Genomic DNA, 10,014 nt, shown 5'->3' with positions numbered 1-10,014 from the left:
CCCGGAAGGATTCCGAGCCATTGCATTGTGCTTCTAGAAGATGTGGACTCCACTGAGCCTATGAACTGGTAAATTCTTTCTGCCTATAAGCCAGTATTTGCAGAGCAGCATTATAGTCTATTATATTTAATGTTCTTGGTGAAAGTCAGCCCTGCGCAGGATGAGCACAAAGCCATGTTCACTCCCGAGTCCCCTCTAAACTCCATTGAGATGGGTTAAATGAGGTTTCAAAGGTCTTGTGTTGACCCCTGGCACTGGGGTGAATTTTACCCTATTAAATAATGTGCCACTTTCCATTTTCAGTTTTTCACACCCTGATTAAAAAACAACAAAAAAATCAAGAAAATGGACAGGAATTCTGCCCCAAATTGGTTCCTCTGAGTAAATACCCTGTACACTAGGGCCCTGGTCCGTCAAACATTTGCACTCATGCTTAACCTGACTTACATCAACTTTGAATCTCCAATCTCAGCTCCTTCCCAAATCACCTTCCGCTTTTAAACGGTGCTTGGAAATGTAGTTGGACTTTTTGTCTTTTAATTAGATCATATACATATTTTTTGACAAGTAGTAAAGCAAAAATCAAAAGGCATTTAAAAAAAACCAAAACAAATCTTTTCAGATCTAAATCCTAGCCCGGATAATGATCAATTCCTTAAACCCCATAATTGTTAGCATTACTTTGGGTAATGTTAAAAAAACATTAATTTAAGAAAATGTAATAGGAAAAAAGCTCTTTAAATCGGCAAAGAGATGAATGATATCCAGCAGTATGACCTTTTTCCATACCACAGTGACATTGAATAATTTTAAAGTTATTTACATTTTCATTCTTCCTTGGAAAAATGTTGACAAGGCTTTCACTGCTCGTAATGGATACTCAGCAACATCTCTGGAAAATGTAACTGCATCAAAGCTCTTCCTCAATTCTTCTTCATCTTTTCACGCAAAGGGGTTTTAATTAATGGCAGAGCGGTGACTTCATGCGGAGAGTTCTCATTAGCTTGACTCGATGATCTGTGTTAGGTGACACAACTCCCCAAAAAGGAGCTAATGGAATCTACGGTTATTTTTTACCATGAACATATTCTATCTTGACCATTTGCGTCTCTGCCTTTGCTTTTCAGAGCTGACAGCAGCCTCAAGTTCTGGAGCTATCAGTCAGTGGAAGATGAAAAATAAAGTTAGAAAAATATTAATAAAGCCTCTGGCATATTTACACAACTGCCTGTTACTCTGTGGTGCATAAACACTGCCAATGTATTGATAGAATGGAGAGTTGTAGAAGGGTACCATAATATACACATATAGGTATCATATAATACATATATATTATGCTTATATTATGTCAGGTTCTCCTAGCCACTCCCACTCCCATTGCTCCAAGCATAGAAAAGAACTAGGAACTCCTAGCGGATGTAGATCTGTCATAACCAACTCCTGTTCTAGCCTTCCAGTGCCCGTCCCTTGCCATGTTGGAGGGTAGGGAGAAACATGGTCAGGGGAAGACTGTATGGCGAGAGTGCACTGCACTCTGTCATTCCCTGGATGGTAGATGGCTCCTCGGGGCCATAATCAGCAGGCACAATTTAGAGCAGCTCTCCCTGCTGCTCTAATCTATGGTGGGACCAGGGCTGGCATTGGTCCAGCTCCATTAAGGGGGCTACTATAGTCTCCCCATTCTCAGCTAAGAATCTGGCCCCCCACGGCATGCCATTCAGAGTAATTTCTGCTGATTATAGGGAAAAGGTGTTAGTAGGTCACTTCATAGAATCATAGGACTGGAAGGGACCTTGAGAGGTCATCTTGTCCAGTCCCCTGCACTCATGGCAGGACTAAGCACTATCTAGACTATCCCTGACAGCTGTTTGGCAATTTTTAAGAGCAGGGTAGACAATGATGGAGATTCCACAACCTCCCTGGGCAATTTATTCCAGTACTTAACCACTCTGACAAGAAGTTTTTCCTAATATCCAACCTAAACCTCCCTTGCTGCTGCTTCTTGTCCTATCCTCAGAGGTTAAGGAGAATAATTTTTCTCCCTCTTTGTAACAACCTCTTACGTACTTGAAAACTATTATCATGTCCCCTCTGTCGTCTCTTCTCCAGACTAAACAAACCCAATTTTTTTCAGTCTTCCCTCATAGGTCATGTTTTCTAGATCTTTAGTCATTTTTGTTCTTCTCTGGACTTCCTCTGGGCCTTCTGTTGTCCTGCACAGCTACAGGAGACCCAGTTGGATTCCATTCTGGCTCATGAATCGTCAACAGATTTTCTAAAGAAATTCCAGTTGCAGAGCCAAATTCTACCTTCATTTACACGGCGCATCCCCTCCCCCGCTTTTGGCTCATTATATCACAGTAATAAAAACACAAGGCTGCCGCTAGACTCCATGTGTTGAAATGTGATCTGCATTTGGCTTAGTATAATATTAATGGCAAGCATTGTGCCTTTCTGCATAGCCCCAAAAGAGATCAGATTCCAACTGCTTTCTGCTCAGGCTGATTCTGGGGCTGGGAGGGACCTCGACAGCTTCAAGAATCTGTATGATAAAGCCACACATAATACTGCAGACATGGTACACAGAGTCCACTCCATGGGTTTCGCCAATACCCCTGTACTGTCTCCCTTTGCTGGCGGTGCTATTAGGCAGGGATCTATTTATACAAACTAAGCCTACTGGGATTGAGGACCAGGAACTCAGGATTATTAATGGAACCTTTCATTAGTTGGGGCCTCCATTGAGCACTATAAAGGGATCCCTCTTGCTCAGGGTTGAGGCACGTGCGTGCAGTACGTATGTGTGTGTGTTGGGGAAGCTCACACTACTCTGCACCTATGCCACAAAGACACAGACATGTGCTTACCTTTTAGGGAGAGAGCCGTTCTGTTCAGCTGAATGGGACTCATTGTCAAATCGTTGTGGGGACCCTGGCCACATACTAGTCCTAGAGGAAAACAGAGAACTTTCAAGTTTCCAGGTATTCGGATGCTTTTGACACTTCAGATAGATACAGTTCAAGCTCTGGTGCAAAGCTGTTTTCCCCCACTCTGCCCTTCACTCTTGTTCATTACATTTAACGCTTAAAGGTTTGAAACTGAAATGTGTTTTCACTGAAATATTGCCCCAGGTGTCCATACACACATATGGCTCTTTTATTTTAGGGTTGCTTATGGACCCTGGGCTGGGTGAGGTGGCTTGTTATTTTTGTAGGGTTCCTTTTAAACAAGTGGCTGGGTACGGTGGGTGGTTAGATATAGGCTTGGAAGAATTTGATTTTTTTTTCCAATAATTTCAACAGATAAAAATAAAAAGCTTAAAAAGAAAACATTGTCCGTTTAAATGTTCAGCTATGGGAAATTATAAAGGAGTCAGACAATAGGTGGGTCAGACAATAATGATTTAATGACAATAGCCACTGAGATTCAAAAAGTTAAAGCTTTATACCACTTAGAAGACAAATCATCAATATCACATGTCAAAATACACAAAGTAAATCAAACTCCACTATGGCTCAAGGAACATTTTTCTTTCTTCGACTATTTGTAAATTATCATCATCTATGGTAATATTTTTTCTTTGGTTTGTGTGTATGGTGAAATTGACGTTTTCCAACATTTACCAAAAAACATCGGATCCTTCCTAGCCTAGTTATAACTTTGCTCATGGGATATAACCCTGCACACACTGGTTTGTTTATTGTAGGGTTGTTTAGGAGCACTGAGCTGTGCATATTGGTTTGTTTACGTAGGGTTGTACGTAAATGCAGGCCATTCATTTTTTCCCCTTTTATAATAGAAAAAAAAGAGCATTATATCTTTGGGAGAAAATGCATATAATAATCCCAATGTCCCTTTAAGATAAGATGCTTAAAACTATAAGAAAAAAGCTGGAAAGAATGACTTCTTTGAAGGCAAACAAGATAAGTCTCAGTCTTGGGATGTATATGGGACATAGTATCATTATTATACTGTCGTACTATTTGCTGTGGAATGGCGAATATCAGCATTCCAGGAGCACAATTAGTGTCCTGCATTTTAATCCACATGTAAATAAATGAGCCAGAAAAGCGCTTGGGGGAACAATTCTTTATTTCTAAATGTGTGATGATAATTGGATTAGTACAAATTAAAACCAGAATAACTTCTAACTTCCCCACATCCACAGCTTCATCACCCACCGGTTATCCCCAAGAGCCAAGTCCCTGTGCGTAGCATAACAAGGGGATGTTTTAACTAGAATCATTAGGAGCATCCACAGTAATTAATTTGGGAGATCATGGCAGCCTCCCATTAGAAACAGGCCACAGTGAGCCGGTTATGTTCAGAAAATGAAAATGATAAGGCTGCATTAAGTGCTTCTGGTGGCAGAGAACGGTAGCAGACCCTGGCTCCAATCCTTCTAAATGAGTCGCAAAAAGCCCCATTAAATATGGAGCCAATTCAAAATGATAAACTCAACCAGCTGGAAGCTTTTTCTCCAATCAGGAAGGTCTGCTTTCTAAATCCTCCCTAGTTTAGCCAAAACCGCCTCTTGGCTTTGGATCAGAACTGTACACCATGTTTGCAGCCAAGCAAGTCACGGAAGGATTCAGTTGAGTTTTATTTAAGTTAATTGGTCAGTTGCAAAAGCTCCACTATCTTACTGTCTGTTTCTCCTTCCCCCATTTTGTGGCCAAAGCACTCTTTAGTCTTCTCATTGCACATAACCCTGTTCTGCTCAATTAGCCATAAATCGAACACATTTGGAAGTCATCTGATTTCAGATTTTATTACAATTTGAAAGTTGGACATAGAGCTCCATGCCGCTCAGCTCACTCACACAAGTAGTCCCTTTGGTGTCATGATATATGAAGTCTCTGACCTACTTAAATAAGAGGTGTTTATTTAAAAGGAAAAAAAAAACTATTGGCACAGACACATATGTCTTTCCACACAGCTCAAGTTCCAGCTTTGTCTCCCATGTTTACCAGGGACCATGCCTTGTCTGCAACTGCCTACAGCCCACAGAGACTTCTATCAGCTGAATAATGTCCTGTAAGTACACACATTACTGTTGGGATGTCACTGGGACTATTTCTGGGGGAAACATGAGCAGGATTTGACCACATGCTTGCTGAAAATCTTGCACCTTCTGAATGAACCTGGCTCAGTTTTGAACACAACCTTGGATCAAATTGTGGTTTTCTGTCAAAATCAAGCAGAAAGAATTCAATTTCACATGGCTTTGCAATAAAACAAACAAACAAAAACTCAACCAGCTGGAAACAAATCTGTTCCCACCATGGGTCATGCCAAGATTTTTTGTTCATTGGAACCTAAAATCATTAGCTTGGATGTAAGCCTCGCACAGATTGAAACCAAATAAACTGTTAAGACAAACTCCTGGAGCAGTCAAAGCATCAAGTTCTGCAGAGGTCAAATCAACATACTCCTTATAATTTGAGAAAATTCATCCCCGCATTCTTGTCTTGGAAAAGCCCCACCCTCCGCTCCTCTGGCCCCAGTTTCTATAACATACACTCATGTTCATCAGTATCTGCTCCTGGGGGCTGATCCAAAGCCCATTGAATTCAATGGGAGTCTTTCCACTCGTGTAAGATAAGGCCCTTGTTGCGTAAGGGAGGCCAGCTGCCAGTAAGTAACAGCAACCTGGGAAAAGGTGCACCCAAATCCCACCTATTCAGCTGCGGCTGATGGGGCCATCTTCACCAGGCTGCAGGAAATGAAGATTGGCAGGATATCAGATGTCTTCATTAACTGGCGATTTCCTCTATTTGCGGTGGTGTGTTGGTGAGCAGGCCCGGATAACCCTCACAATCTTGTCAGTTTAATTTACCGTTTACCTCACCTGCCAGAGTTGAGTGGTGAGCAAAAGGGGAATCCTCAGCAGGAAAGAAGTGAAAAATGTCCGTATGAATGTGGGGCGGAGGGAGATGCCTACCCAGAGAGTTTAATTAGAATGGAAATCTCACTAAAGCCCCCAGCTAGTTCACATTGAGATATATGTGTCTCTTACTGAATCCCTGCTCCGTTGGGCAGATGAGGGAATACGCTTGAGTCTACCTTAGCATGGTCCCAGTCTTGGACTATGATGTAGTGAGGTTTTTATCGTGATGTTAATTTACCAAAAATAAATTCCATGGATAAATACAAATCAGAAACTCAGTTATCTGCCTTGGCAGTTAAACAATAATGTTGCCTTCGACTTCTCTAATGATCCCAAAGTGCTTTGCCGAATACATACAAGGTCAAGGGCAGGAAGGTGAATGGTCTTAGGAAAAGTGCTCTGGGATCTTTGGTGCAGAATGGGGCTTGTTATTTAAGGTGTCAGCCACCACATGAAAAAATACGGAGTGTGTCTTTTTCAATCTAATTCATGCACAGAGTAAGCAACATTCAGTAATCTTATTTGTATTACAGATGCAGGTAAATACCCCAATACCAGCATGTAGTTCCAGTTCTTACAGCACCTCATGAATTCATTTTAAAACCACACTCAAGTAGTTTGGACCCCAAACAGTCTGATTTTCAAAACTACATGTATGCACCATTAAGTACCAAATGAACATCCACTCACTGGGTATTTACACACACTGGTTGGATATTGGCATGAACTCATGGCCAGTTAAACACACAACTGAACTGTGAGTCCTGTTGTGAATTTGTGATAATTCTGCAATTCATTATGCACATAACTGGGGGCAGAATTTTAAAAATCAGGCCCCACAAGCTTCTAGATATTTGACATCGCTGGTGTGGGGCCACCCCAGAGATAGATGCACTGAGTAAAGTGAACCTTTTATAAATGGTCCTAATATGTGATCACCTGAAGATAAGCACCAAAACTTGTATCCGGACTGTGAGATGTGGCTTTAGATAGCAAACTTTAGGCACCTGCACTTAATTAGAAAACAACCCTGTATCTGTAAAGTGCTTTCAGTTCATGGTAAGTCTTTATAAAAACCAGCTGTTGACTGGTTTCAGTGGGAGTTTTGTGTGCATAAGAATTGCAGGATCAAGACTCATAAGTTTAATGTGTTAGAGCAGGACTCCACAATGTCCCCCAAATTTGTTATTTATGGAACTGTGTCACAAAGTTCATCTCTTTAAATGTATGCTTTTGGACCACCAGATTTCTTGTTGGATGCTTGGATGGTTGCATTTAAAACTGGATTAAAATCAATGTGAATAGACTAAGGGTCACACTTTCAAATGCAATTTAGGAGCCTATGTCTCATTGAAAGTCAATGGGACTTACTTAGATGCTTTTGAAAATGTTACCCTGCCTTTGGAGCCTAAGGGTATGTCTACACTACCTGCTGGCTCGGCGGGCAGCGATTGATCCAGTGGGGATCGATTTATTGCAACTAGACTAGATGCGATAAATCGATCCCCCAGCGCACTCCTGTCGACTCCTGTACTCCACCGCCACGAAAGGCGCAGGCAGAGTCGACGGGAGAGCAGCAGCAGTTGACTCACAGCGATGAAGACACTGTGGTAAGTCGATCTAAGTACGTCGACTTCAGCTACGTTATTCACATAGCTGAAGTTGTGTAACTGAGATCGATTCCCCCTCTCCCAGTGTAGACCAGGCCTATCTGCTCTGTATTTTAACAATTTAACATATTCAGCTCACCAGGATAGGGACTGTCTCTTCATCTGTGTTTGTACAGCACCTAGCCCAATGGGTCCTGATTTAGTCCTTTTGGGATACCGTAATATAATTGATCTTAACAGGAGCCTGATCCTTTTCCTCTTGACTACACTGAGAGCAGGGAAAAGTCTTTAATGTGGTTTACAAGACTATGGGCCTGATTTTCCTATAATTTATACCACTTTTACCTCGTTGCAATGTGACTCTACCTTCCATGGATTCACTCCTGATTTGCACCAGTATAAGTGAGGAGAATCAGTCCCTGTGTGCCCTAAGCCCTGTTTTAATAAGTATTCTCTTGATGTGCAATTTTCATAGATTGAAGATGATATCCTCCATCAGAAAAACAGAAGTGATTCCTGAATTAATTTAAACGTCCCTCTGCCTTGTATACCAGCTGGATATGGCAAGCTTGATCTTATCTGTGAACAGTTCTAGGGTCCCACAGGGACACTTAGCACTTTATAAACCTGTCAGGACCTTAAAGCTGATGACCACGAGGCTTTGCAACCAAACACTTTTTGTTTTGTACACACACACACACACACACACACCGCATTCATGTTTTTGCAAGTGAGGGGATGTTGTTTTGTGCTGCAGTTTCATTGGGAAAAATATAATGTGCTGCATGATTTATTTTTAAAGCAACCAAGCTGCTGCAAACGGCAGCACATTGGAAACATATTTGTATGCATGGGAAACAGAGGATTGTCTCTAAACCCATCTGTATTTTTTCCCTGCCTAAAACATTCAGTATGTTTACAAGACCTTATCTGGAGAGGTGCTGAGTACCGGCAACTCCTGTGACAATCAGAGACTCTCTAGTGCTTGGCACCGGATCAGGTTGTCTTTCATTCTCAAAACACATTGTTCCACAGATATATATATAGCCCACCCACACACTTATGAAATTTAATTTAATTGAATTTAATTTATTTTCACAAAGTATTTTTCATGTGAATTATGCTGATTCCTCATATATTAGAACTGCTTTGGTACAAACACCTTCTGTAACCGATCGTACGGTGCACACACACCGCTAGTCTATACAGACTGCAATCAGCTGTGAAGTGTTCTATGATTATGTTTGAAGACCTACTGTAAGTGACTGTCTGTGTTTGTATGATGCCCTGGTCTGTAACTGGGACACTTAGGCGCTGCTGCAGTACAGACAATAAAATGATAATAGGTTTGTCCCGCATGAAGCACAACGGTAGCACAATCGATGATTAAAATCAATAATAATAAACACCCAAAGAGTGTGCAACAAATAAGACATCCGCAAAGTGGGGATAACCCCAAAATAAAGGGTTTCAGAAAGCAAGGATCTGATCTTGTGGGTCTTCCAAGTTCAGAAATCCCAAAGAAGTCAATGGAGTGTTGCTGATTTGCACCAGTCGGGGATCTAATCTGTACTGCATTCAGGCTATCGGCCTATTCAAAGGGGGCTGTGTAATTAAAATATGTTTTCATCCACTGGACTATTCTATCTCTCTAGGTTGACACACCTCACCATAGTCTCAGAAACACCATATTATGCCATTGATCTTTGTAAACTGAACTCCCACTGAAATCAATGATCTGGCCCATTGAGATTGTTTCAGGCTTAGTTGGGGCCTGTTTGTTGTTGTTTTTTTCCCTACACACTCTCTGCTGGGTTTCTTTCCACATGGCAATTCTCTCAACCCAACAAGTCACCATCTGATTAAATCTCCCCCATTTGGGGCCCATGGGGATTATAACATGACTGCAGCAGGTCCCAGCCATTCTCTGCAGCCCAGCACGTTGCTGCTTCATTAAGCACCAAATTGTTACATTAATTCTAACTGCTCTGTAGAGATGTAACTGTCAGGAATGATTTACTCCCTTCCAGCTGACTGGGAGACTTTTACAAGCTTCTCAGTACAAGCTGGAAGAGACCATGGCATGGGCAGGTGTGGTCATTTGTATTAGTGTTTTCGGTCTGGTGACAGCAGCAAGTGGTTTTAACCTCCCCTTAGAGATGGGGAACTCTCTAGCCCCCAGGAGAAAAATAACTGCTTAGATAAAAGTTTATCTATATTGTGGGCTCCGTATTACAAGTCAGCACAAGAACTGCCAGTTAAAATACAGAGTATTTTCTATAACGTTTGGTGAACTGTCCATCTTGAATTTCACATGAGCTCACCATCTTCACTGTCTGAGGCAAATCCTTTTTTGCTGAAGCTGCACGGGAAGGAGAATCCATTTAATTTAAGTGTGAGAAAACATCCCGGGTTAGCCATGATTAAGGGGGCAATTTGTTAGTTCTCAAATGTATTTTCTCCAAAATGTCTTTTTAGTTTATCATTGCTGCAGGGTGAAGCTTTAGAGAGAGA

General features: G+C 41.6%; 1 protein-coding gene across 1 annotated transcript in view; it reads right to left on the bottom strand.

Annotated features, from left to right (window-relative positions):
* Positions 1 to 870: 870 nt before the first annotated feature.
* LHX3 (LIM homeobox 3) overlaps positions 871 to 10,014 on the bottom strand; it is a 37,407-nt gene continuing 28,263 nt past the window's right edge. The window contains exons 6-7 of the mRNA XM_039506705.1: positions 2,868 to 2,948; positions 871 to 1,154 (exon numbers count right to left, since the gene is read on the bottom strand). Coding sequence (XP_039362639.1) covers positions 1,090 to 1,154; positions 2,868 to 2,948 — 146 coding nt within the window. The 3' untranslated portion in view covers positions 871 to 1,089. The remainder of the gene's footprint in view (positions 1,155 to 2,867; positions 2,949 to 10,014) is intronic.

This window comes from Mauremys reevesii, linkage group 19 (genome assembly GCF_016161935.1).
Source record: "Mauremys reevesii isolate NIE-2019 linkage group 19, ASM1616193v1, whole genome shotgun sequence".
Classification (NCBI taxonomy): domain Eukaryota; kingdom Metazoa; phylum Chordata; order Testudines; family Geoemydidae; genus Mauremys; species Mauremys reevesii.
Note: the sequence above shows the minus strand (reverse complement) of the source record. Positions and strands in the feature narration are given on the sequence as shown.